General features: G+C 42.6%; 4 protein-coding genes across 6 annotated transcripts in view; 2 read left to right on the top strand and 2 right to left on the bottom strand.

Annotated features, from left to right (window-relative positions):
• The window catches only part of mthl1 (adhesion G-protein coupled receptor methuselah-like 1), a 208,968-nt gene extending 197,426 nt beyond the window's left edge, over positions 1–11,542 (top strand). Inside the window, exon 7 of the mRNA XM_031994535.2 lies at positions 4,594–11,542. Within this exon, the coding sequence (XP_031850395.1) occupies positions 4,594–4,927 (334 nt within the window). The 3' untranslated portion in view covers positions 4,928–11,542. The remainder of the gene's footprint in view (positions 1–4,593) is intronic.
• Positions 11,543–12,712: 1,170 nt separating this feature from the next.
• LOC116435171 (5-taurinomethyluridine-[tRNA] synthase subunit MTO1, mitochondrial) lies at positions 12,713–16,690 on the bottom strand. 3 transcript variants are annotated; one of them, XM_031994446.2, is made up of 11 exons: positions 16,384–16,690; positions 16,109–16,301; positions 15,190–15,414; positions 14,826–15,125; positions 14,563–14,739; positions 14,084–14,491; positions 13,825–13,997; positions 13,302–13,754; positions 13,054–13,157; positions 12,915–12,975; positions 12,713–12,849 (listed from the first exon to the last, which is right to left on the bottom strand). In XM_031994446.2, exons 2-11 carry the CDS (start codon positions 16,155–16,157, stop codon positions 12,751–12,753), a joined length of 2,049 nt encoding a protein of 682 aa, XP_031850306.1. In that variant the 5' UTR covers positions 16,158–16,301; positions 16,384–16,690; the 3' UTR covers positions 12,713–12,750. The 3 variants fall into 3 exon arrangements, with proteins under 3 accessions (XP_031850306.1, XP_031850307.1, XP_031850308.1); XM_031994447.2 differs by lacking the exon at positions 16,109–16,301; XM_031994448.2 differs by lacking the exons at positions 16,109–16,301; positions 16,384–16,690 and having other exon boundaries at positions 15,194–15,339.
• Positions 16,691–16,755: 65 nt separating this feature from the next.
• On the top strand, positions 16,756–17,778 carry ND-B14 (NADH dehydrogenase (ubiquinone) B14 subunit). The gene is made up of 3 exons (XM_031994450.2): positions 16,756–17,039; positions 17,229–17,344; positions 17,407–17,778. Exons 1-3 carry the CDS (start codon positions 16,916–16,918, stop codon positions 17,533–17,535), a joined length of 369 nt encoding a protein of 122 aa, XP_031850310.2. The 5' UTR covers positions 16,756–16,915; the 3' UTR covers positions 17,536–17,778.
• LOC116435173 (receptor-type guanylate cyclase Gyc76C) overlaps positions 17,678–27,540 on the bottom strand; it is a 38,939-nt gene continuing 29,076 nt past the window's right edge. Inside the window, exons 3-18 of the mRNA XM_076372184.1 lie at positions 25,973–26,279; positions 24,532–24,678; positions 24,012–24,202; positions 23,751–23,910; positions 23,229–23,383; positions 22,668–22,955; positions 22,040–22,300; positions 21,876–21,947; positions 21,630–21,798; positions 21,392–21,541; positions 20,921–21,260; positions 20,719–20,842; positions 20,539–20,637; positions 20,314–20,458; positions 19,981–20,237; positions 17,678–19,895 (exon numbers count right to left, since the gene is read on the bottom strand). Coding sequence (XP_076228299.1) covers positions 18,987–19,895; positions 19,981–20,237; positions 20,314–20,458; positions 20,539–20,637; positions 20,719–20,842; positions 20,921–21,260; positions 21,392–21,541; positions 21,630–21,798; positions 21,876–21,947; positions 22,040–22,300; positions 22,668–22,955; positions 23,229–23,383; positions 23,751–23,910; positions 24,012–24,202; positions 24,532–24,678; positions 25,973–26,279 — 3,774 coding nt within the window. The 3' untranslated portion in view covers positions 17,678–18,986. The remainder of the gene's footprint in view (positions 19,896–19,980; positions 20,238–20,313; positions 20,459–20,538; positions 20,638–20,718; positions 20,843–20,920; positions 21,261–21,391; positions 21,542–21,629; positions 21,799–21,875; positions 21,948–22,039; positions 22,301–22,667; positions 22,956–23,228; positions 23,384–23,750; positions 23,911–24,011; positions 24,203–24,531; positions 24,679–25,972; positions 26,280–27,540) is intronic.

Raw genomic sequence — 27,540 nt, 5'->3', positions numbered from 1 at the left:
TTCCAAAGGAACCATAAGGGGTCAACCAAGTTGTCAACGTATCCCGCTCAACCTACAATAACAACAGCAACATTGACAGACCAAGGTTTCCGTGTGACGCGACTTTTCCCCGTGTTTAGCAGGGTATAAAAGTTGCGGCATCGCCGCGAAAATAAACTCGACGCGAATAAAGCTGCTGGATCGAGGCTCAAAGGAGCCCCGTTTGAGTTATGCCCGGGGCTAGAGGCGACAAGGTTGTCGGTCGAACGCGTCCGCGATAAAACACGCGCTATAACCGTCATGCCGGACGACGCTGGTCGCAGCTTGAGAACAAGCCGCTTCTTCGCGCGGAACACGTTTCCGCTTCTCCGAGGCTCACGGAATCGTAAAGTGGAGATCCGTGCTCTCCTTGGCTTCACGGGGTCATTCCGCAATGGCCGGAAGCCGCGTGGAAAATCCGATCGGTCTCGCTCGCTAACTGGTCGCCGCATCACTCCTCGACGTTAAGTGGACCGACGACAATCATTTCAGGACCTACTCGCTAATCCCCGTGCGCCGTGAGAGATATCAACGTCCAGGTGGTGTCACCGGTGGTGATCCTCCTTTATCATATTTCCTGCCTCGAGAAGGATTATACCCTTGCACATGACAGTCTTTCTTATGTAGCTCCTTTTTTCGCTGCTCAGACGGAAGGAAGCGGACGCGATCGATTCCACTGATAATCCGTCAAGATTGATTCGATGTACTTCGAGGTTTAAAACTTTGGCATCGCGTTTAGTGTTCGCATTTGTGATAGAATAATGTGAAGGTTAATATGATTTACTGCTCCTTCTTTGTGGGAAATTTATTAGAGATCTCTTTTATTATATTGTCTTAAGCGTTACTTTTATTAAATTCGAGTAGGTAATGCTTCATTGTCTTGCACTGTAAAAGTCATATTTATATATTAACTTCAAATGTTTATCTAACAGAAGTTCGAATATATTCATTTCCACTTATATATTCACTTATATTCAAGAAATTTAAACTCTTTTGATATAAGTGAAATCAGTCTCTAAAGATTTGAGTGCTAGTGTAAATATTGGAAGTTCCTGATCCTCGAGTGCGTACTTTTAAATTGCATAGAGCCTGCACAGGTACAGTTTTCGAACGATTTCGTTGGATCGCGACGAACATTCGTTCTACGATGTCTAGACAAAACGCACGCCATTAAACAAATGTCCGCCAGTCGCATTATGTCCGGAATAACAAGCGATCGGAGGATATATCGACGACTGTCAGAACCGTTTCCCAATCCCGTTCTTTTCCCCGTGTTATTAATGCCGTCGATATTTCCGGTCTCGGCAGACGCTAACAATCCATATCCACTCCTCTGTCTCGTTACGTCAATTAACTCGTCGGTGGATTCATCCGCGAGCCTTCCTTTCATGGAGTGGCATTAATTTGAAGCATCGAATAAAAATGCTCGAATGATCATCCCTACTTCGCTGTACTGCGCGCACTTCCACCGTTCGTTACACCATGGCGACGGTTTCTTTCGTTCTTTTCTTCCGGATTTCATCGATCATTTTCTTGTCCGCCGTTTCCTCGATAATTGGAAACTACAAAATTCTTGAATAACACATTGCTCTTCTATTTCAAATGTCACTCTATCGTGACATACACGCGTCTCATCCTCGCGAGAAGGTTCGAACAAATAAGACATTTTCAATTTCAGTAGATTTGCTATTGAGAAAAATGTTTAAATTACTTATCTAATCAATCGAGTAATATTAAAGCGGTATTTTCTTTCCACTCTCCTTCATAACTTTATGACTTTCAATATTTATTTCATATGAAATATTTGTACTGGAGACGTTAAAATAAATTTTCTGCCATTTCAGACTAATCTTGATCTTTCGATACTTTATTAACTCGATCACCGCTTGATATGATATAGGAAAATTATAAAATCTTACATGTGATCAACTCTGTATACCGCATCAATATATGAAATATCGACATAAAGCAGCTTTGTATTGTAATTTATTTACATTTCCATTAGTTAGTTTCAAAGAATATCTTCCATGTCTCATCACAAAATATCGAATATTTCCACTAAAGAACATTCGAGTGCAAAAGGTCAAGATCGTAATGTTAGTATCGATTCTGTTACATCAAATCTCCCTCTCCCTTTTTTCGCCTAGCATTTCCCATCGTCGAGTAGTTTTTCTCTTTCTCCCCTCGCGTGCATAACCGGTGTCTAATTTGTTTCCAGCACGTATTATTACAACCCATTAACCATCATTCAGTAATCGACGATGTTTCGATCCGCGGTATGTTCCGAGCGGAGCCGGTGATTGCTTCGCTGAATTTTTCAACGGTTCCGAGCCAGTGAAACTTTCATTCGAATAATAACCAGTCGACCGCGGGATATATTCGCTCGTATAAAAACCGGGATCAATAATAAAACAGCGGTGGTCGTTCATAGTTAAATTGGCCAGCCGATATTTCCATTAGTTTCTGGTACCTACGCGTAATGGTCAGCGTGCACGCGCGCGCGCTGTTTGAGTTTCGATTTTACATGGCCGTACGTTGCGGTGGCGGCATAATGTCGCGCGCGTACATATTCGTGGCGGTTAAAAGATGGTTTATACCGGGTCGTGTAAAATCAAAGCGGCACTGCGCGGCCCCGCGCAGGTGACCAGTGAACGTTCCGCTCACAAAATAACAAGCACGCGTTGTTGCACAACGCCAGCCCACCGACGACAATCCCTACGTCCGGTTCGAAAATCCATCCCGCGTTACGTTTCGCCGCCCCATTATGCCAACCGGTCGATTGCCAGACGTGTAATGGCCACGGTCAAACTTTACGCGCAGCGCTCCGCTGATTTGACTTTCATAATCCCCGACCTATCCGTACCCTACATCTAGGGGACGTCCGAATCTCTACAAACCGTGATCGCGAAATCCTGTCCAAAACTTTCCGTGGTAATTCTGAGGGGTTGCTGGAGTTGGCAAAAATGGATTAAGGACTTTTCTGTGTGACACTTAACGTTAATCAAATCATTTAGGGACTTTTATTGTGTAGGATAGTATGTTACGTTGATGATGTTTGATGTAGAAAGTAGAATATGTTGATAAAGATATAGACTTTGACTTTGTTGAGATTTACAAGTTCTTTTTTAATCCAATCGTGTTCCGTTTTGCATTTATTGTACAGATTGGATTTCTTTGGGAGAATATATTGAAATTTATTCGATGAATTCAGAATAGTAAATTATTGATTAGTATTAGGATTCGATTAGGATGCAATATTGCCAACGCAATTTAACGTTGACGGCCTAGCTAATTAGGAATAACTTCATTCTGTATTGATCAGTATGCGCCGCAAATAATTGGGTGATCGAGGAAATAAATTAGCTGTTATAGTATTGTTTATTGAATAACTTGTATAATAAAAATATTATATTGTAAACGTGTACTTTCTTTCTTTTCTATTACTTCAGCCAGATTTTATTCCTTGGAATCGCTTTATTCATACAAATTCCTTTCAATTTTTAGTTATGATGGGTTATTTCTATCTTTGATGAAATGTTTCTGTTGCGAAGGCAACGAATTATCGAATCGACGGAATAAAAGGCTTAAATGTCGGGAATTGTAATAGAGCGAGTGCCTCGAAGTCTATACTTTGAGAGAAAAGAAAGAGGGTTGCGAAGGGGCGGCGATAAGCAACGGATGTCGGACAAGCACGGAAATGAGGAACGGGAGGGTGAGAAACACCCGTAACCTTCATAACGCCATAATTTCCCGACACAACACCGTAACGGGTCGCGAATGTTCTGCCGGAACGTATTAATAATGCTTTGACTTCGACCACAATGCGATGCATATATTACGCGCTCGGCGCAACGTGTCACGCCAAACAAACGGATACGTTTGCGGGGCTGATTTATGCTCGTCGTAATTGAACGGTGCGCTAATTGAATCGGGGCCGGTTTTTGTCGCCGGAAATTCGTACCTTCGGCAGCCGGTAGATACTCGATTATGCGCGAATCAAACCGGAACAGGTGCGCTTTTCATTTGGGAAATAATGCTAGAACAATCGGGACCGCTTGTTACACCGCAAACAAACTATACACACTTTGTACAGATTCTTGTGGAATGGCAGTTAATTGATCCATTGGTACACTTCCATAATACTCCGCGACAGGAATGTTATTATTGAATCGTGAATTGCAAATACGACTTTCTAGTACTTAATTAATGGAATATTTTAGATATAGTAACTTTTTAGACAACACTAATCGAAACTAAATTTAAGTTCAATGACTGTATCACTGGTAAGCTATCGTTAACCCTCTGTAGGCCCCTGTGACTTTGCAGTCACATAACAATATATTGGCATCTTGTTGATTCATTTCTTTGTGCATAGTAAAGTGGCAAATAAAATGAAGCAATTAATTAACAAATTATTAACTTTAATTAATAAACTCGGTCTACAGCAGGTTGAGCTTCAATTCTGTAAACGAAATTCAATGAAATACTTATAATCCCATTCACCAAGTATATACAACATCCTCCACTTCGAATACCAATTAAACACTGAACAACAACGATTCGTTTTGTTTCCAGGGCCGCGCTAGGCCGCGTCTGCATGAAGCTGGTGGTGGTGATGGGCGTGACTTGGGTTGCGGACGTAGTGTCGTGGGTAGTCGGCGGGCCGCAGTACATCTGGTACTTCACGGACTTGATAAACGCCTTCCAGGGCGTGCTGATTTTCGTTGTGGTTGGTTGCCAGCCGCAAGTGCGCGCCGCGCTGAAGAGGCTGTGCAACAGGAACCCGAGAACGAATGCTGGCAGACAGGGGAACGGACTGAGCACGACCAGCCACGGGATGCCCAGCATGGGGGACAGCGTCACCCAGAATCCTAGCACGAAGACTGCACCGTTGGAGACCATCTGCTAAAGAGACCGACCCGCCTCCGCGATCTAACACGAAAACGGAGCCCTGCTAATGGCGCAGGAAGCACTGCATCTCCTGTGAAACGAGTTCGCGCCCATTCAATAAACACGACGGATCGACGGGATCCGGAAGACGATGCGCACTACTCGTCAACATCAATTCCCGCGTCCTATTTGGGAGCTCTCCGAGCCGGACGCGGAAGTTTTGGTTACCGGCTGGCAGGCCGGAAGAGCCGCACAGTATACGAAGCGTACGTTCCCGGTGGAGCGTAGAAGCGTTAGGGGTCGCGAAGAGATAGGTCGAGTGGGGAGGGCAAGACTTTCAGTTTCAAACCGGCTGTTATCGGATCCTACCGCCCAGGAACCGTACCGATTCGCACCGGCTCGGTCGGTAATAACAGGTATACACCCGACGATACACCTCCGAAGTAAACGACTGCGGCGGCAGGTCAACGGCCCCGGGACCGTGAACTTGGACGCCTTTTGGGTCGAGGCTCTCTCCGGTTCCGGATGACTCCGCCGGAGGATAAGAGGCGATTGTAACCGCGTCCACGCCTTCAATGTGAGCTACGTCGAAGGCTGTCACAACGACGCTACGGGGTCGTCGACCTTGACGCGAGAAATCTCCGCGAAGAATGTGTCGCGAGACGTGGCTGTCAGTCCCCGCGGACCTCGGCGAACGCGATAGAACGCCGAGAGAACGGCCTCCGTCACATTGAATAGTTCATTGTCTCCGCAGGACACAATAGGAGAGAGAGTGGCGAAAACAACGCCGACGCGACAAATATTCATAGAACCACCGCCTTGTTCCGGTCGGCTCTCCCTCGGGACTAGAGCGACGCGGGTTCGAACCGTGATTTGTATCCCAGGCGAGTCCGTTCGGTTCCGATAACGTCGCGCTTCTCCAGCGAGATGTTACGGGGGGAAAGATGGTGATTAGAGAGCTCGGAACAGAACTGGCCACTACGCGTTGATCGGTTATTTATAAACGAGAAGCCTAACGAGGTGACGCGTGCCCGATCACGAGACGCCACTTTATTCGAATGTTATTAATAAACGGCGCCAGGCGAGGTCGGTGCTAATTGGGGGTGAACGTTTCTCTTGGCAGGACGGCGATAATGATCGACGGCCGCCACCGTCCACCGCGACGGTCCCCACGGACGATCTTGCATTCTTCTTTCTTGTCTTTTTCTTTGACTCTTTTTGGCTTTACTCGGCGATTCGGTTCATACAGACCGTGGTCGATCTCCAGGTTCGTTGGACGATTGTTCAGAGGAACCGCGGTTTTGGGAAGCCGGAGACGTTAACACGTTGACTACTCTTGGTGACCATAAAGTAAACTGTTTATTCCTTTTTCTTGCGCTTTCGTTTGCGCGAATTATAAAGAGGCAAGGGTTGCAATAATGTTTCTTAGAATATTAATATTAAACTCGAGTTACCTTACTGTTTAGGAATTTCTTCCTTGTTAAACTCAATGCGAAACTTTCGCTGCTGACTGATATTAGCAAGCAATGGATTAAGAATGATTGCAATAACATAAATGCAGATACCAAATTCTTCAGTAACACGAATGAAAAAATGTACTACCGAGTAACTAAGTGCCACTGCTCAGACTGATTCCTCTACAAGCACAAATATTTACGGACCAATATACAAAGACTAGAATTAAGTAACATTGCGTTCACAGCATTCAAGATTCCATCATCCATGAAACTAAAAATCCCATCAATCTTCTTTGAATCATTTACAATGTTAAGTCAATGTTCTATATAATAAAACAAAACTCCAGAGTGTAGATAATAGTAAACACAGTAGAACATGCGAGAAACGAGTCAACGTGTTAAATTTCCACGAGAAAGCCGATCGACCTTGACCTCCGTTCGGAAAGGATTGAGATCGTGATTCCGCGGTATTTACTTTCGGCCCGCGGGCTTCATTATTCATCGGAGCCGCGAGCGATCGCGCTTCAATTTTCTTTAGCATAAATTTGCATCGACAGAGTCGCGCGGCCGCGATCGAGGAGGCGTCCCCAGGCTACTAGCATGCGCGGCTTCAGGAGTTTTACACCCGGCTGGTCCCGTCATCGATCCGCCGAATCGATTATTCGTTAAATAACCCGATTCCTCGTAAGTACTTTCACCCGGGTTTTCCGTGCGTCAAGCGTAATCCATTCACGATTTCATCGCCGCGATTCCTCGTGCGGCCACGTTCTTTCCTTCCCTCTACCCCGTCTATATTCCCCGCAAACAAGGAGAACGTTGTTCTCTTTTGCCAAAGAACGGCGGAGACATTCTCGAGGAAAGTATCCATGCACTGCCAAGTCCACATCGACTCCGATAACGAGAGTCAACGGGATCAGCGTATCGTTGTTGCAATCGCGACAAAATTCTCGGCGATCGGCAATTCTGCGCCCGAGACTAATTCAAGTCCATTCTATACGAATATGAATCGTTCACATCATATTACTGCGTTTTTTGCTTTATTTCAAACAGCGGAAGTCCGCTTGTAGAATTTCGTATAAAACGACTTATAGCTTCAAGGATGAATTCTTTTTAGTGACCGACAGATTCTTTATTCACAGGTGAAAAAAAAATGGAAAGGAAGATAGTTAAGGTGGATATATATATTTGAAAAATTGCGAGAGAGCTTTAACGAGGAATTCAGATTGGAGGTACACGTATGCGTAGATATCCTTGAAGAGATCAAGTGTAATATCGCTGTTTTTCTATTACGCGAAATATTAATTAAATAGTTGAGCACTCGGGCACACAATTTACGACGAAAGCGCGACGAGAGACGATCCCGTTGACAGACGACACTGTCGTTAGAATAAAAACCGTGTTTTTTGTACTTTTTCATATAAACGGATTTTCGAGATTTTACATAAAGAATATCGTGATTCGACGAATAGACGTGAAACGACGCGGAACTCGCTCCGGTTTCTAATGAACAGGGCGAGCGACGCGCGTTTCTTCGATGTTTCTCACCGTTCACGTCTTTTTCCATGTTTTTTTTAAGTGTTACATGTGAGTCACGCACCTGCAACGACACACACGTAGGTAGGTCAGGGCATAACCGACTCGAACTCGTGACAATACACACTAGGAATTCAATGCCTTCGGAAATGCCTTCCAAATGTGGTGTTCAACGTGCCGAATTTATACAATGGGGAACCAGACGACGAGGAGACCAGGTGAAACCTCCTCCCGGTTCTCGCGTTCAACGCGTGCGACCGCCGCGAGATTACCATTTCTGCGGCCGTGTAACTTCTGACGACGTTCGACGACAGTTTAATTCGCGGCTTAACCGATTAACCTCTTAAGAGCCACCCATTTATAACATTATGTTTACTTTCCTCTATAATAAATTATTTTTACCAGTGTTCTTGATACAAGAACTGTAACCAATGCATTCTTTCGATCTCCGTATAGATCGATATTCTTCTCATCAAAAGACAATGTATAACAAAAGCATTCAGTTTGCCGCTAACTCAGAATGAAATGATCTGTTTCATTCTACTGTGTATTTTATACTTTGATTATTCAATTTTATAGCAAATAACGTTTCAGTTCGCAAAGCACGTCGACACTCGCGACATAAATACAATGAAGTTTGAGAATGGAAAGTTCTCTAAAACAAACACACTTCTCGATGTTGTTTCGTATATGCTTGTCTAACGAACTGATGAAATATTGTGAACAACGATTTCCGGAGTTTAGCAAGCTCTCAAGGAGGTAATTAATCGCGATAGCTCGCCAATGAAGTCGCGTTCTAGTCGCCGGAGACAGCCGTGTTGCGGCAGGAACAAAAACGTTAAAACAAGATATCGATTTCCGGATCGGATTCCCGGTGAGCGTGATCGGAAGTGGCCGGCCGAGCGGTCGCACGCACCGCATAAAAAGAAAACCGTCTTATGTCTATGTAGAGTTTAGTACCTCGTGCTCTCGAGTTTCGCAGGTTCATCGGGGCGCACACGTGCGTGCGCGTCTTCGACGGACGTCGCGAGCCAGCCGTAGAGTTAATCATCGTTATTTGTTTCTTCAGGTGCATCTAAGAGACTGAGCCGCGCTCACCCATCGCTCACGGTAGCCGGAAACCCTCCGTTCCCAGCTCGAAGATCACTCGAAACTGCGTATTTAAACGAATTCGCGAAACCACGAAAAACATGGAAAACTCTCTTCGATCTTCGAGCAGGCGCGGATCGTTTCTCGAACCTCCTTAGTTCCTTTTCTTCTTGTGCGAATGTGAGGTGGACGGCGACGTTGTCGATGTCGCGACGATTGAAAAAAAGGGGTAAAAAGAGGACGAAGTGTTTTCTCAAAGAATAAAGTTGAAAAATCGAGGAACACGTCGACTGCGTCACCGCGTCCACTGGTTGCGTGCGTGTTGCGTGCCAGATTGTTACAAGCCGTCGCGAGTAAATCGCGTGACAACGCGAGCGTGCGAACGGCACCGTGTAATTAGTGTATTAACGAGCTGTAACTTCGTTACAAATCCCCTCGCTGTGTATAACCGCGCGGCGAACAATGCGTAACGTGGCGCGGGCGACCGTCGAGCGGCTTTTTACTTTTCCGCGAGACTTTCTCTCTTGTCTTTCTGGATCAAGGATCCATTAACGTGTCTCCCACGGTTCGGGAGCCCAAGATGAACACCGCACACCGCGACCCCTCGCTCTAGTGTCCCGCATTGATCGCCGCCAGCCATCGCATCCTTGTAGATAGCATTCACTCGTCATTGTATTACGTGTATAATTACCGCGGGACGTTAGATAGCGATAATTAAACGATAACGCTGCTCTAACGGCCCACTAAATCCATAAGTTATTATTCGGCGTCCGACGTGGCCGGCAGGTCTATGGAGTCCGGATGAATCACCGCCATTTCGGACAATAGAACAACGACAAAATGGCGGGCGTAACTCTAATAACGAGCTGAACCTGAAATGTATTACAGATGAGTAATTTAGTGTATATTCTTTCTAACTTGACATTTATGTGTAAGACTGTACTATTTGGATAATGATTATTCTTAATCATCGAGAACATTCATGATTTCCAAGAAAGGAAAGAACAAAGTAATATTTTCCATTAGTTTCCAGTTCCTTTTTTTTGTTCTAATTACTGTTATACTGTTATTCGTTTCAATAATCAAAAACAGTAAAAAAGTAGAAACAAAAACAGTACTCTTTAGAGGAACATAAACATTCGTCTCCAGAACTTGTTCGCTGGCCGGACCCCGGTGTACAATAATTTAAGATCCGGCGTAGTCGGCGGATAGTTAGTCAAGTAGTTAAGATAACCTAAGCCAAGGGACACCCGTAGCCTTAAAACTAATTTATTTGGAGTAGACAGTGTTGGCGTACGAACAATAAGACGAACAGTTAACGCGTTAGGCGTAGGCGCTATTGGTAGTCTCGAGATAGCCGCGTTACCCATGAGGTGTACGCGAACGTTTCCGGTATCCGGATTCGAATCGATAGCTTTAGGGTAAGAAGGTATATACCCGCGTATAAACATACGCCAACGCGCAGAAATATTTGATCGAGACCGGAGGAAAACAGGGAGAATGAAAGGCAAGGTTACTCGTTTCTTTACTACACGCTATTTGAAAGAGATTGATCTCGAATCGATTGGTTTATCAATGGCCCGTCTCTTTTATATAATAAAAAACAACAAATAATTTATTTTCAAATGGTATCTAAAAAAACACGTTAAAATAAGCTTCACCATACATTAATTCCACTAAAACCTCTCGAAACTCCAAACAAAGTTAGCGAACTTCTGTTTGATTCTCGGTTTCATGAAACACCGCAGAAAAACTTCGCTTTCAAATGAAGACACTCCATTAATAGACGATAAAATGTTTTTGAGCGTTAGTGTACACGGTAGCTTGCCAGTACAGAGGCGTAAGGTTAAGGTGAAGCGCGCGAATCGCGTGAACCATGCGCAGAGGAGCGAACGGTCGAATTCCCCGGCGAACGTGAAGGGAGAAACTACGCAGATCGTCGCTCCTGGTGGAGAAAATCCGCGGTCGGTCGACCAATGCCCGGCCGATTATCGAGGACCGCGTGCCTCCGCGTAATTTACGTGCGCGCGCGTTCTCCCGCCGCGGAAAATCCAACGTTGAATTTAACATCGCGGCGATCGCCGACGGAACGCGCCTTGGTATGTCGAACTGAGAGTCGTGCAAGAATCACCGGCCGAGGTGCGTTCTTTGAACACACAGGGAAGACAGCTCTGCGCGGAAAAATGAATTTCGACGTCGAACCGCGTGTATAGAAGCGACATTTGCGAGCATCGCCAAAATTCGTTCAACCTTTTGTACATTTTTTATACTCGTTCCGCGACCGATCGGCGGCGATCGAAATTTCTTTCTGGTCCCGATGCCGCGCAGATCTTCGGATAGAATACGGAGGCTATACGTATACAGAGAAAGAGAGATAAATAGTATTAACTGATCGGGCCGCGACGCGGACGAGCTCGTCTCGACCCGATCCACCATGTAGAGGACTGTCGATTCACTTACGGTAGAGAGTTTACGATTACAACGACCCTGTACTGCGGCCGAGCGTACACCATTCCTGTACAATGTATCGTAACAGTATTTACTATCGCACTAATGGTAATAAACGATAACTGTTAGTACATTCTGTGGAGTCTTTTCTACCCGTCTATCCCTTAACTAGTCCAAGATACAATCGGTTTCCTTATGATAAGGTTACCATTCATCACAGAAGGTAATACTTGAGAAAAATTAATTCCGATGGTAAACAATTTTGTTAGTTACATACACGCTCTAGATATGACAAACGTTGGCATGAAGACGTAGGACATCGTAGAGCACAATTTACAAAAGTTATTTGTATTGTACTTGAAAATACCCTCGGATGATCAAGGTATTCAGCGCATTGAGAAATGTAGTAAATCTTCACGTTTTCCGTGCGCTTGAATCCTGGTGGAAACTTTAATGGATAATTCGCTAGCCTAAGCAAACGTCTGTTTGATTCCAGTTTTCGTGGAACGCGTACATAAAAATCTATATTCGCGTAAACATCCGCAGTCCAATAATAAATGACCCTGGGCACCGGGCCGTCGCATTTTAAGATTCGAAGCGACATGGGGGCGTCTGTGCGCGCGTTCGTGGGATCCTAAATTGATTAGCCCAATAATCGGGTAACGACGTTTGCCCTGAGTATGCATCATCGATTTGGTAGCGAGAAGTTTGGAGCTGGACAGACCTCCGCCTAATTCAATCAGGCAACTTCCCTGTCACGGACTCGGAACATTAGTCGAAGCGTAACCGGAAACTTCGACCGCATTGTTAGTCGAGGACAATTACTGTCGGGCTCTTATTAAACGAACGAATTTTACTGTCAGTAAATTGGATCAGTGCCCAGACCGCGTCGACTCGCGTGCTCACGAGGCGCGCGTGTCCACGATTTCGAGCGTGTCCGTTGTTATTAATTCCACGGGGTTAACAGTATTTCGAAACAGAGGCAAACATCGATAATTCTTATCGAATGGACGAGTCTTTATTTAAGGAAGATCGATGACGGTACACCCGCACGTCGCATCCGGCGGCTGAACCACCGAGGCAACGACCTCTCTGTTTACCGTGCCCGCGAGTCTAAAGTTTACACGTTCATAGTTGAGTGACATCCTCAGAATTTGGGTCGGTGTTTTGTGAACGATTCCGCTTGATATTCTCAGCCTCCAGCTCTGCCATTAGCTTCGTCTTGTTCGTGTACAAAAGATACATAAATAAATATATCTGGAACATCCGAGGCTGGGTCCGAATGTAAACTTATTTATTTAAACTGAATTCGAAATTACACAGTGTGCTCGAAACACGAATTCGATTTTATATAATAGATGAGTCGCAGAATGGACGATGGCGTCACGCCTGAGATTCGACTGGCTGCCGCTATCTGTAATATAACAACGCTGAGAATGGAGATACGCGATGAAGCGTTTATTATCGAGTTGTACGTACCGTGTATGGTTGCAGTTTGAATAGTTTCTCTTTTTCTTCTATGGACATGGACAATCGTGGCCTGAAATAACACGCGAAATCAATTGTAGTCGTTAATTTACATTAACAGCGTATCTATTCAAAATAGTTGAGAACGTACGATCCGTAGTCGATGTCTGTAGGTATGATCATCTGTTCATTCTTGCGAATTTCATTGACCTCGCCCTGCTGTTTTTCGATGTGTTGCGCGTAAATCGCTTCTATCTAGAAGATCAATTGGATGGTCATAATAATCAACGATGAGTATATACTGATTTACTGATGTTACTTGTAATAAGAGGAGACAACTCTGATGTACAATTGTAGTGAAAAAGATAAAGACGCGTTGCAGGTGATTATTTCTAATACCTTCAATCTTCGTGAAATCGTCGGATTATCGATTAAATGCAGGAATCGATCAGGAAATAATTCGGCAATGTTTTCAACGGTTACATCTTCCGGAAAATCGCTCAACACCTCAAAGGCCGATTTCGGTGGAGTAGATTTCGTTTGTCGGCATTTCAGCAATCTTCGCCACTGCTGCACTGGTTTGACTTCGTTTTTCAGTAATTCTATAGCATCCTGTATTTTCGACAAAACAATCTCCGTTTTTTTCATTCTTTCTTCCGACACGCAACCCGTCTCGTAACCCTTTCTGGTGAGCCTTTCGTCCGCATTGTCTGGTCGTAAACACATCCTGAATTCTGCACGGCTGGTAAACATTCTGTATGGTTCGTTTGTACCCTGAGTGGTAAGGTCATCGATCAGGACGCCTATATAGCCCTCTGTGCGACTTATTATCAACGGTTTCCTCTTAAGTACCTGATATATGAATTTTAAATACAGTGTCCAAAAGTAATTAGAAAAAAGGTCTGTTAAACAAATTAATTACCTTGGCTGCGGCGTTAACACCTGCCACGATACCCTGAGCAGCAGCCTCTTCGTAGCCAGTGGTACCATTTATTTGTCCAGCGAGGAACAGTCCTGGTATTCTCTTGGTTTCTAATTTAACGTTCAATTCTGTAGGGTCTATGTAGTCGTATTCAACACCATAACCAGGTGTCACTATGAAAACATCGTAGTCCTTAACTATTGACTAAAAAGTTTTTTGGAAGAGAAAGAAGGGATGAAAGAAACAGAAGAAAACTCACGCATTTTGGCATTTTCTAATCCTGGTATGCATCGAATTAACTCTTCCTGCTTCTCCGCAGGAAGCGTACACGATAATCCAGATGGATACGTAATCGGGGAGTCGAGTCCTTCTGGTTCAAGCCAAATTTGATGCTTAAGTGCTGCAAATTTCAACACTTTACTTTCTATGCTTGGGCAGTACCGAGGTCCTGTAAGCTCCTCTGTCACATGTGAATTGCAATGCAAATTTTCTTTTACTATTTTCGCAACAGCGTCCGTTGAGTATGTTAGATAAGTGTTTAGTTGTTTCTCAGCGGGTATCCAAACGGATTCATTTAGGAATGAGAAAGGTGTTGGTACTTCGTCTGGTATTTTTACAGTACATTTGGAGAAATCTATAGTAGATTTCTCTATTCGTGGTGGAGTGCCTAAGAAAAATAGAATAATTTTATTAATGTAATATTATGTAAAAAAGACAGTTAAAAAGATGTGTATATACCAGTTTTCAATCGTCCCATTCTGAATCCAATTCTCTCTAAAGTATTAGCTAAACCAATACTTGGTTCATCACCAAGTCTTCCAGCAGGTCTTTTTTCCAAACCAATATTAATTTGACCCTTCAGAAAAGTACCAGTCGTTATGACAACCGCATTGCTGTATATCTTTGTTCCATCCTCTGCAGTAAGTTCATTGTAAATTCTTAACTTTATGAAAGAAACTATATATAGTTACATACATATATTGAAATTAATATAAACATACTAAGAATTATTCCCTGACAACTTGGTGAATCTCCGTGTATGATTAAATCTTCGACAGAGGATTCATATATCTGTAAACCTGATGTATTGAAAAGTTCTTTCTGCATGTGTTTCTTATATAAGCTACGATCAATCTGTGCTCTGTAACCCCATACAGCTGGACCTTTTCTTTTATTTAATATATGAAAATGAATTCCAGAAAGATCACATATACGACAACAAACTCCATCCAAAGCATCAACTTCTTTCATAAGATTTCCTTTACCAATTCCACCAAAGGATGGATTACATGACATTTCCCCTATTACAAGAAATATATTTTGAACTCATACACTTACATTTCATTGAATAATTGCAACTCCTACCTACTGTACTTTTCTTATGGGTAACTAATAAGGTTTTAGCACCCATTCTAACAGCAGCTGAACACGCTTCTGTCCCCGCATGACCACCTCCAATTACAATAACATCAAATGTATCTCCATCAATATCAGACGATATATGTCTTATGTTCTGATAAAACCTTTGTCTATATCTTCCCAAAGAGAGCAGTCCAATTCTTGTGAGACTCATATTATCATTTAACGATCCTAGGATAAAGAATACAATACTCTGTGTATTTTTCCAAATAAATTATTGTGATTTTATTAGAATTACATACACAAATACAAAAAAATATGTTATAAATATATAAATAAAACAATAATTAAATAAGAAAATAATGAGATGTTTATGATATAAAAAAGTCATCATTTTCAAGTTTTTTAAACACATAATTATATTTAATTGCATCTTGAATCTTTGGTAAAATGAACTCATTACACATGTCTACTTTATTCAGAAATCTTACATTCATATACTGTAAATTATTCAAAAATTCCATAACGAAATTAAAACAATTCCAAGTGGTTTCATTATAATTTTTAGACTTCCATTTGGTATCGTATAACATGTTTTTTAATGTTTCATCCCAATGGTTATCCCAAGAACTTGGAATTATTTTAAATGCAATACAGTTAATCCATTTTAAATGATCATTTAAAATTAATCCTTCCTTGCAGTATTCAAATATATCTCCTATTGAATTTGTTATTCCTATGTGCAAGTCTTCAAAAATATTATAATCATTTATGAAAGTTCCTTGGGATGGTCTAACAATTATAGCAGTTGGATGATGCACTGCGTTTATGTATGGGTATGGAACAAGGAAAGGTTCTATATTGTAATCTAAAATGTATGACTGACAAATTGGACATAGTTTTGGAACACTTTTACAAAAAATACTTTTTGAGTAACAATGTTGAAAGCATATAATTCCTGGATCATAAGCCATAATCTTTCTATTTCTTTCAATACTTTTGAAGGAATGATATATCCATAGGATTTAGGTTAACGTATAAACTGGTATGATGGAATACATGGAGTAACAGGTACAATTTCTTGAAATTTGTACTGAAGTAGATGCATACGTCAGAAGCTATAAACGGAATAATTCATTCATTCAATTACTAGAATAAATAAAATATTAAAATAAAATTAAACATAATAAAGTACTTTACCTTAATCAATGTCACAACGTGTATTCAATCTCATAATGTTTTTAACATGTAGGTCTGATGATACTTTAAATATACTTCAACATATTTACAAAACTATAATAGATATTTTTCATCCATTTATGTAACTTCAAAATCTACATGTAATATCATCTACGAATCATACTCCTACTAATAACGAATTGTGAAAATAGTAGTATCTCTTTCTAAAACTAGATATTGACTGATGGTACTATTCGTGACAAAATATCCAAGCTGGTAAATAAATGATACCGACAGCAGAAACTTAAAACCCAGCCACATCTGTTCTAATCGCCTAATAGGTGGAGCGTTTTACTATAGATGGTACTAGAGTTTCAGTGAATAATCGTAATAGAAATATTGATTTAGCGAATTTAAATAGCTTTACGTATTAAAATCTATTTAAATGAATGTGATTACTAATTGTAAGTATCCACGCTGTTAATAGTATGCACAATTGAGATAGGCTGATTAAAGATTAACATGACCAAAGTAGTATCTGTATAACACAAAGATGGCTACTTCTTTGAGGCCAGTTGTAAAAAAGGTGAAACCAATTCTCTCACTTAATCAACAGGATGCACGCAGAAGAGCACTAGGATTATATAAATTGTTCCTTAGACAGATCCCACAAACTTGTACGTACATCAACATTTCTTAATTTTGATGTTAACTAAATGTGATATTACCTAACCTAGTTGCAATAAAAATAGTCTTATTCTTCTGTATTACCATACCACTATTTTCTTTTCAATTGAAGTAAATACTTTCCTGATATTTTTGCACAGAATCATTATGTTTTTATACATTGCTTATTTATGTTACAGTATTGGAGTATGATATCCCTAAGACCAATGAAGATTGTAAGAAAAAGATACGAGAAGAATTTATGAAACATGCTAACATAACAGATTTAAGAGTCCAGGACATACTTATTAGCAAGGTATGAAATCATCATAAAAATAAACTCTAATAATAGTTAACAATAAAAAGCAACTGTATTAGGGAAAGATGACATTTGAAGAAATTTTTAATGTATGGATGCCTCAAGGACGTCTTATGGACTACTGGCGAGAAACGGTGGAACCAAAGCCAACTGATTTCATGTCAAAATTCCTTTCAGGTCAAGATTGAACTGCTTAACTTCAATTAGTATGCTGTATCTGTATAAATATATCTCATAAATATTTGTAAAATAATTCATAAATTATACGAAGAATGAGTGTTGTGCATAGATGTGTATTGTACACTAAAACTGTAAAATAAAAGTAAAAAAGGGAACAAAATGTAACTGTTTATTAAAAAAATCAAATTATACATTATTTGAAAAGATGTATCTTTAATCGATTCTTACAGAATATAGAATATTTCTTTTAATTTACATTTTTTATCTTTACATTGATATATTATTATTCACTTATATACATTTGACAAGATGATATATTACTAAGCACCTTAGGTACAATCTAGTTCACTTTTCACAGCCATACGGATAATTTGCTTTCCTTCAGTGAACAAGTATAGAATTATACATATACATATACATACATCGTACACACATGCATACATACATACACACATACATCATACATACATACATACAGACATACATACATACATACATTCATCCAACCATCCATCCGCCCGTCCATCCGTCCATTCGTCCGTCCATCCATCCGTCCATCCATCCATCCATCCATCCATCCATCCGTCCATCCGTCCGTCCGTCCATCCATCCATCCATCCATCCATCCATACATACATACATACATACATACATACATACATACATACATACATACATACATACATACATACATACATACATACATACATACATACATACATACATACATACATACATACATACATACATACATACATACATACATACATACATACATACATACATACATACATACATACATACATACATACATACATACATACATACATACATACATACATACATACATACATACATACATACATACGTATATACATACATATGCCTCAATCGCGTGGATTCGAACGTCGCGTGCGTAAACACGCTACAGTAATATTGTATATGCGTGTCGCGTCAGCATTCTCCTGCATCACAAAAAGGGAATCATCGTTTTGTGCTAAACTCAAGATATATGTCCTAATGATTCTCTGCGTTTGTGTACTTTGGTTAATCATTTTTATAAAATAGTTCGCTTCTATTCTCATCATTAGACTTTTGGATTAAAAAAATGAGAAAAAGAAGAAAGATCTCTAATAGATATAATCCCGCACTATGTAGAAGACACGTTTCGCCGCCGATGCAACGCGTAATTTTAGTACAAGTTCTATAAAATATCTAGGTATTAAAAATATACACGATCGGTAACTTTTATACCCATACATTCCTCGTATCTACTTACTAAAAAAAAAGGAAGAGAAGAGAAAAGAAAAATGGCAACAATACATCATGCTTATGACTCGTAAACCTTGTAAGAAAGTTTGTTTTTTTTGTGCACTCATACGGTTCATAGCACAGGGTTCCATATTCTTGCGTTCCCTCGTTCCCTCTCACCGAGGAGAGAAGAAGCTATATAATATTATCAAACTATGCTTTCACGCTCTGATTGTATATCGTACCCCGCGATAACACCACGCCTCAACGAAACGTCGCTGTTCCGCAAACCATTACCACTGAACAGATTTACTAGCCAGCTTCTAATCGAATTTCTCGCAGAGGATTTCTTGTCTGGCACACTGTCCGTGCTAGGAACGGATGCCACTTGGTCCAAAGAACGCCAACGCTTAACAGGTACCACCTCCCCGATACAGCCACTCTCATCCCCTAACAACGGTGTCTCTGCTTCGTTAGGAGAACCATCGGTGTGGGGCACTATTATCACATTACCGTTTGGATAATTGTTGTTTAAAACTTTTCCGGAAATGTTGGTCTTCGAGTTCGACCGCGTACACTTGTCACAGTTCTCCAGCGACCGGAAGCTTTTCTTCGGCTCCTTCCACGAAAAATTCGGCGACTCGAATCTCTTGTTGTACAGTTCCAGAGGGAACGGGTCAAGAGATCGTGATTCCCGCATTATGTTCTGGAACGGATAGTCGCTGGTGGAAGAGGACGAGGCTATCGTTGACAGAACTCTCGCGTTCTGGCGGAACTTTGGCCTGGTGTCAATGAGAAGGTCGTCGAGGGCCATTTTAATATTCATTGCCCGAGTCTCGGCATCGTTCAATGCGATATTGTTCAGAGTTGTCTTCGACACGCTATCGGCTACGTAAAGAGGAGACCGCTCAATCTTCCTAGAATTAAAAGATCTCGGTACCGGGCTGGAACCTCCGCATTGTGACGTGGAGTCGTCAGGCGTTGGTCGTGGTACACTGGACTGTCTTCGACTGCCTGCTCCTAGACCAGCCAATAACGAAGCCTGACGGGAATCTGAGTTCAATTTTGGACTCCTCCTAGGTCTGCAGAAGAGCGGTGGAAGATCACCTACATCTACCTGTATTGGACACATTAGTAATTAACGAAAATTTATTTCATTACGATAATACGTAATCGATGTTTCTATAAAATTGTACACCCACATCTCGTTTTTGTATGGCCTTCTCCGTGGCACCAGTGAGCCAGTAGGTTTTCACTTCTCCCTTCCCTTTCATGTGAATTAAACCGCGTTCCTCGATAATGTAACCACCAATCTTGTCCAAAGCATCCTTGCACTGTCCACTTATGTGGATGCGCAACGGTTCGCCGTTCGATTCCATGCGAGAGGCAGTGTTCACCGTGTCTCCGAAAAGACAGTACCTGGGCATAGTTAGACCAACTACACCCGCTACCACAGGACCTGTAATTATTTTTTTTTTATAGATCTCTATCAACTTTTAGCTAGTTTGTTAAAGGTTTTCTATCGGACATTTTACCTGTGTGGATTCCTATACGCAATTTAAGTGTGTCCTGAGGTCTGTGCGCTATGGTATGGTGTTTCACGGCATTGAGTAGTTCCAGGGACATCGACGCAATTTCCCCGGCGTGTCTGTTCCCATTCTTTATGGGCAAACCGGAAACCTGAAAGGATTGATCTCCGTGAAATCGCGTGAACGCAGATGGTAGCAGAGATTTAGTGGATTAATCGTAGGAACACTCACCACCATGTAGGCATCGCCAATTGTTTCCACTTTGTACACATCATACCCTTTAATAATGCGGTCGAATAAAGTATACAGGTCGTTCAAAAAGTTTACAACCTATAAGAACGATTGTCAAGGTGATTACAATGCGTAGAGATACATCCGAATTTAGTTTATGATTAATCATGGAGATCGTACCTGGAACGGTGTACTTTCTGCCGACATAGCGGTGAAGCCAACAATGTCACTGAAATAAATGGTGACGAGGTCGAAGGCCTCTGGTTCTACACCGATACCATTTGTCAAACAGTTAGCTACGGGTCTGCAAGATAAATGTATGCATTCATGAATGTATGTCATGATGAGTTTCTATAGAATGTTTCGAAAATGGTGCACTCACTCAGGAAGCATTCTGTGAAGCAGATCCTCCGTCTTCTGCTTCTCCTCGAAAAGAAGGCGTGTACGTTCACTGACTAGATCTTCGAGGTTGTTCGCGTACTTCTCCATCATGTCCATCATTTGGTCCATTATATTGCGATGCCGGCCCGCTTTCATTTTCTTTAAACGCGTCCTAATCATCTTGAAATCGGGCCTGAGTTCTGGACTCTCCGCCCAGCAGTCGGTAATCGTACTAACTATATATTCGGCACAATCCGCCTCGGACTCGGACAATATCTCTATGTTAGGTCTAAACGGTGGTTCGCCATCCTCTGGGAACCTTTTCACTCGGTCTATGATTTCTGTCAATTCGTAAACGGTAATATTTGTACAGAACTGATCGTTGCAACATTTTTTAAATCGATAAAAAGTTCTTTGATTGAACGGTTAATAGCTCGATCGTCAAAAGTAAATGACATTACTAATTAGTTACCTTTGGGTTCTAGATTCACGCCACCGTACGGTCCCTTCCGACCAATGATTTCAAACAGTATTATAGCGAACGAGTAAATGTCTCCCTCTTGGGTGCCTCTGATCGGAGCATTGGGATTCCTTAACAGCTCGGGTGCCTTCCAGAATAAGTCTACGAAAAGTATAAGAAACATTGACCATGCTGTTTGAAGAATCAAAAGAAAAGACCGAATAATGGCAGCATCATCGGCGTCTCGTACTTCGATAATACTGATGTTCACCAATGCTGTCGGACTCGGCGCAGTGTCTCATGTCGTGAAGCCCGAAATCGGAAACTTGCAGTACCCACCGAGAGGTCACCACGCAATTGGAAGACTTCAGATTACCGTGGCAGACTAGCACAGATGACTCATGAATGTACAGCATACCCTGGATCCGAGGAAAACCATTCGTTTCAGTGGAACCGCGAAAACGGACATTCGAAAGTTCAGGATCGAGATACTCACCTTAATGAGATCGTGAACTAATGACGCGATGAACATATCGTCTAACTTTATATCTTCGTTCTCGATGATGTCCTGAAACAATAGAACGGCTCACGTGAACGAAATTGCTCGCGTCAACTCGGGCGGAGGATATTAAAAAGGTATGCAGATTAGAAGCGACGTACATAAAGACTTCCTTTGGCGCAATAGTCCGTAATTAACAATATCCTCATCGGCTCGACGCACGCCCCGATGAATGAGTTCAGATTACCGTGTCGGATTTCCCGAAGGATACGCATTTCCTTCATCACGTCCCGCGATATGTCCTTCTTCTTCGAGAACTTCAGCTCCTTTATACGGACTACTACCCCGTGGTAATGGCCGGTCTGCGCGAACACCTGGCCGCCGCACCTTGACTCGTAGGACATTGCACTAACTAAGCTTAACTGGAACGGAAATGTATAACAAGCTTGTTGAAGAATCATAGCTTTTTCCATCGGTATTTACGTTTATTCGTCCATGGGCTCTTGCATTTAATTATGTCGTAATGTCCGCAATAACACTAATTACACTTTATTCACGTTTATCGCAAGATAACTAGTTACGGATCAATATTAATTATCTTTAATCGCGCCTATATGGGTTTCCCGTATCTGTTATTAAAATCTCTCATACGACTTCTCCCATTTATTGCTTATGGGCGTGACTAGTTGTGAAAGAGGCGTGTCCAACGCGGAGTGGGGGAAACGACCTTGGAAAGGCAAGAGTTCTCGGCGGAACAATACGGGAAATGCGAGAATGAGACGTCCTTACCTTACTAGGGGAGGACATCATGTTGTCAAGATGAGGATAACCGTGTATCTCGTTGGGATCGATCTTCCAGAGCAGCCCCTCGATCTCCTGTTCGATCTTCCACCGACGGTATATGCTCATCGTGATCACCGCAGCGCAGAACAACAAGACCGCGAGCACGCCGGCGGCCACGATGCTGCGCAGGTGCGTGTCGTCTTTCGGACAGTGTTCATTGAGGAAACCGCAGCCTGGCTCCGCTTCCGGTTTATTTTTACCCGGCCAGTCCATCGCCTCCGACGGCCTGTACACCTGCGCAACACGACGGATCAACGTGTCTATTGTTACCGTCTTGTTACACCGAGCGGTGTCGCGTGATCGCGGCGTAAATTCGATTAACAAAAGACAAGGGACAAACAGAAAAATGACAAAGAGAGAGAGAGAGAGAGAGAGAGAGAGAGAGAGAGAGAGAGAGAGAGAGAGAGAGAGAGAGAGAGAGAGAAGAAAGGAAAAGAAAGGAAAAGAAAGGAAAAGAAAGAAACACACACGATCCGCGCGGATAGCTGCTGTAAACAACTCACTCACTAGAGTTTCACCCTGTTGGAATTGGCCTACGGGCTTCATCTGATAGTCACAGGAGAAATTGTTGAAACGAAACGGGTCCTTCTTTAGGGCCAGCACCGAGAAGTTCCCCTCAGAGTCGCCGAACTTGTCGAACTTGATCGTCGCGCCGCTGACACCTATCGGGAAACGCGAATTGTTACTTCTGTCACTGCCTATTTTCGAGATAATTACATTCCGACAGAAGGGTTAGGCTATTTAGATAATCTGAATAATTTAGATGATGTAGGCAATAAATAATCTCGACAATAGTTAATAGATCATCGAGATAATAAATATTCTGGATAATAAGTGATTCAGATCCAAAGATCGAGATCAATTATGAAAGCCACTGTGTAAACAAACCGTTGACCGGATTGTTAATCGAATCCGCTGTTATTGGGCCGTTGATCGTTACTGAGTACTGCCACTTCATGCCTATCTATTCCCGACGGTATCTATCCTCGCAACTCGAATTGCACCCGGTCCCGGATTACACGTACTTACTTTGATACGTATGATTCCTGATAATCGTCTCTATAATCAGCGTGCCGTTGCTCGCGATCTCCTCGAGCGTGAGCTTCGGCTGGTCGCGCAGCAGCTGATCCAGCGCCCGCGCGTACAGCTTCACCGAATCGTAGAGGTACGCCGCGTGAATAGAGACATACTGGAAACGGAGAAGCACGAACCATTGATTTTCAGCTTGTTAGATTTCATCCAACGATTTTACCGCGAACAAACAGGGATAGAGTGGGAGGTATCGAATACCTTCTCGTATTTCCTCAGAAGTTCGGGGATGACGAAGTTGAAGGGCTCCTTGCTGCTGTACTCGCGAACCTTCTTCGTGAACTCCTCGTAGTTCTGCGTGGGCGGTGTGGACACCACCACCATCAAGGACCGAGCTTTCTTCAGGAAGTCCTTCGGTTCCAAGCAGTTGCGTTGGTTGTAGTTTTCCGGTTCTGGAATCGAAAGACCATCCAGCTACCGGCTGCGTCAGGAAACGGAAGGTTTTTCACGAGGGGCTAACCGGGGGGAACGCGACCTTTGAAAAACATGGTCGCGAGCGAGCGAGCGACCGCCGAACGAACTGGGTCATGAGCCGACGTTCTCGGGCCCGACTCGTGGCGGCGTTCAGCTCTAATCGGGGGATTAGACACGGAAATGACGGAGTAACGAGGGAACGGTGTGTTCCGGCGAAGGAGCCGCGAGGAACAGACCGAACCCCGGTGCCGGGGTAATCGGGTCAATCGGATTTCACGAGTCGTTCGGGTCGGTGTCTCGTACTCACTCCATAAGTACTTGGACGCCTCGCGCGGCGAGTACGTCATCATGTCCACGTGTATCACCATGTACTCCCCGTTGTCCAGCAGCCGTTGGTTCTGCATCGCGTTCATCATGTCGATAAGTGACATCGGCGTGCCCAGGAATATGTAGACTGCGGACAGGTTCATGGTTCACCGTTATTGGGCCACGGACGCAGCAGAGGATCGAAATGCGCCTGGACACTACAGGCTGACCGATTTCCAGAACGAAACTGACTTTCACGTTTGTGTCTCCGCTGTCGTTAGAAAATCACCACGGCTGTTCTGCTCGATAAGATCTTCGCGCAAAATCGAGTTTCCTCGGCGTAATTTATGAAGATTGGGATTAAATAGAAATTTACTGCTTTCTCTGTTACGATTTTAACTGTGAAACGATATTTCCCCCTCCCCCCCTCCCGCCGTTTGATTTCTAATAATATTTCATGGGGACTTAATGGAAACGAATGATCTTTATATTTATTAAACTTGATTTAAAGTTTCCTTTTTACAAATCCGGCTTGATATTCTGGGACGGGGGATTCCACTAATTCTCTTTGTTTCATAGGAAATGGATTTCATATATTTTAAGTATAAATTCCGTAAATGCGGTTTTAATTTTGTCGCAATCTTATAGCGAACCATTACGCGAATGGAAAAGGGGGGTTAATATGCCTCTTTACATGTAAAAACAATATAAAATTTAATTCCATTTTATATTTATCGTGTTTCTCACATTCGTGAGCAATACGGACATATATAAAAATCCACGATCTAATTATAATCAATGAGATCATCGAACGGAACTGCCGTGGCTTGAGTGTACCGTGAGGGAAACGCGCGGAAATGGTCGATACGGAACTGGTGAACTGTAACGTATGAAGTCTGAGCGGCCGAGATCGTTCGAAGATCGAGCGTTCTACGAGCATGAATCACTAAACCGTGCGACTGATAAATTCTTCGGGGTGTTTTCACAAGCTCCGGTCTGGATACCGATGCTAGTCGTGTGTCAGCGATTCGAAACGGTGGAGATCGGATCTTCAGTGAACCAGAGACGAAAATTAAGGACTACATTCATTGATCTCATCATCAATTTCTAAGTCAACAATACCTTTAATTGATAGAAACTTTTATGAACAGCGACTTTGGGTATTATATCACAGTCACTTTTTCCGATATGAATGAATTACTTTTCCTAATATTTTCTTTAGTACTGTTGCATTGTACTGACGGTTAACATTATTACTGATCAATACTACTGTTGGTGAATTTATGTAGGTCAAAACGATGTCATTCGATTTAATGAAACCGGAAAATCGGTGGGAATTCTGAAACGATCAGCGATATTTCTAAGGGGCTCATAAAGGAAACTCGTTTAGGCGGCAGCCCGGAAGATCCGATCGCCCCGAGCTATATGGAAGTTAGACTGACTCCTGGTCATATTTTTAGTCTCCTGTATAAGCTGGAACCATACGCTGCCTTGGCAGCATGGAAGCATCTCCTCACAGCACGTGTGCCGGTCCTCGACGGTTTTGTAGTGGTTCACGGTGAGATTGTTCACGGTCGCCTGTTCCTCCAGGGAACGGGCGACCGTCGACCAAGCGATCTCCGTGATGATCGTGAATTTGTTCCAGCCATAGTGAAGCAGCAGTGCGATCACCGACTTCGTCACCTGCGTGTCCGGCGGCTCGGTCCTCGCGAACGTGTTCACCTTCGAGGCCTTATAGTCCGAGCATTTCTGGAAACAAACGAGCCACATGTCAATGATCGTTTAGTTCTAGGACTTCGATAACTAGAAAGCAAGATTAACAGATTATTCACTATTATCCCCAGTTATTCACCATTATTCACGATTGCTCACTGTATTTCATCTACCAGCAATTTATTAACTCTAAAACTATTAAATAATTTAAGTGACTCACTTTATTGGTTTAGGTTTAGAAAGATTTCCTTCTGTAACGTTATCGAAAGCATAAAATATTGGATATATTGATTTATTTACGAATGTACTGTAATTTCAAACAGTAAATATAATATTTTATAATTTTTGCAAGACTATACAAGCCTGTAATTCCGATCGGTGGTTTTCGTATTAATAAGCTCGTCGATGCTACGTCTAAAGGCAGCAAATAAGAATTTCCGAAGAAACTGCTGTGTTGCCAAAAACTTTTTGCCGACTCGCTAGCCAGCAAATTTTATGCATTTATCGCGATAATATAAAACGAAGTGAAGCAAAGGGACGAAGATGTATCTACATTATTTTATTCAATTATTATATTCTATTCGGCGGACTCCAATTTCCCTGAATCGACTCATAAATTTAATGCTAGCATAAAGATCCACGGTCTAGTAACCGCTATTATCGGCAAAACTGATGAAGAAATCCGAGCTATCGGACAACCATCAGTAGACGAACCGTTGAAACTGAAAATACCGATCACCAGCATCCTAATCATCCTTTCCCCGCAAGAAGGCCGAAAGATCTGTGTCAGGAACTCCGAAAGAAAGTAGAAACCCAACAAACGATTATCGTTCGTCCTGGGAACCCGGTGTTCTGTGGAACGTGGCCCGGGACGACTGTGGGAAGAAACACCCGTAGGATCCGCTTAGTAGGGTGGGGGAGATCTTCGGAAAGAATGAAACAACGTTTCGCTGGTAGAGGAGTTGGAAGGCATCAGCAAAGTCATCAAATAAAACGGATCTTGGGGAGTAAAACCGCGAGAAGCTCGACAGAAGAGGAGGAGAAAGAAGAACAGGAGGTGGCAGAGAAGGGAAGGGAAGACGCTGCAGAAGAATAAAAGGCAGAAAATTGAAACGAGGAGGAAGGGGGTTTCGGTCGGCGAAGTAAGAAGGAAGACGACGATGAGGACGAAGATGAGGGAGAACAGGCGGGTGGAGGAAGAACAAGAAAAAGAAGAAGAACAAGAAGAAGAGGGTCCAGAGAGAAGGGCTAGGGGGAGAAGGAAAGAGAGAGTGGTACAAGAGATCGAAAGAGAGTA

The sequence above is a fragment of the Nomia melanderi genome, chromosome 11 (genome assembly GCF_051020985.1).
Source record: "Nomia melanderi isolate GNS246 chromosome 11, iyNomMela1, whole genome shotgun sequence".
NCBI classification, from domain to species: Eukaryota; Metazoa; Arthropoda; class Insecta; order Hymenoptera; family Halictidae; genus Nomia; species Nomia melanderi.
This window is presented reverse-complemented; position numbering and strand designations above follow the sequence as displayed.

What these genes read in the sequence shown, in the direction of transcription:
- ND-B14 (XM_031994450.2), top strand. Translation starts at nt 16,916, where the DNA reads ATGGCTACTTCTTTGAGGCCAGTTGTAAAAAAGGTGAAACCAATTCTC. An exon ending in TAGACAGATCCCACAAACTT is followed by an intron (nt 17,040 to 17,228) that starts GTACGTACATCA and finishes TTTATGTTACAG; the next exon opens with TATTGGAGTATGATATCCCT. An exon ending in AGGACATACTTATTAGCAAG is followed by an intron (nt 17,345 to 17,406) that starts GTATGAAATCAT and finishes CAACTGTATTAG; the next exon opens with GGAAAGATGACATTTGAAGA.
- LOC116435171 (XM_031994446.2), bottom strand. Translation starts at nt 16,157, where the DNA reads ATGGCTTATGATCCAGGAATTATATGCTTTCAACATTGTTACTCAAAA. An exon ending in GTGTTAACGCCGCAGCCAAG is followed by an intron (nt 13,755 to 13,824) that starts GTAATTAATTTG and finishes TTCATATATCAG; the next exon opens with GTACTTAAGAGGAAACCGTT. An exon ending in ACAGACATCGACTACGGATC is followed by an intron (nt 12,976 to 13,053) that starts GTACGTTCTCAA and finishes GTGTTATTTCAG; the next exon opens with GCCACGATTGTCCATGTCCA.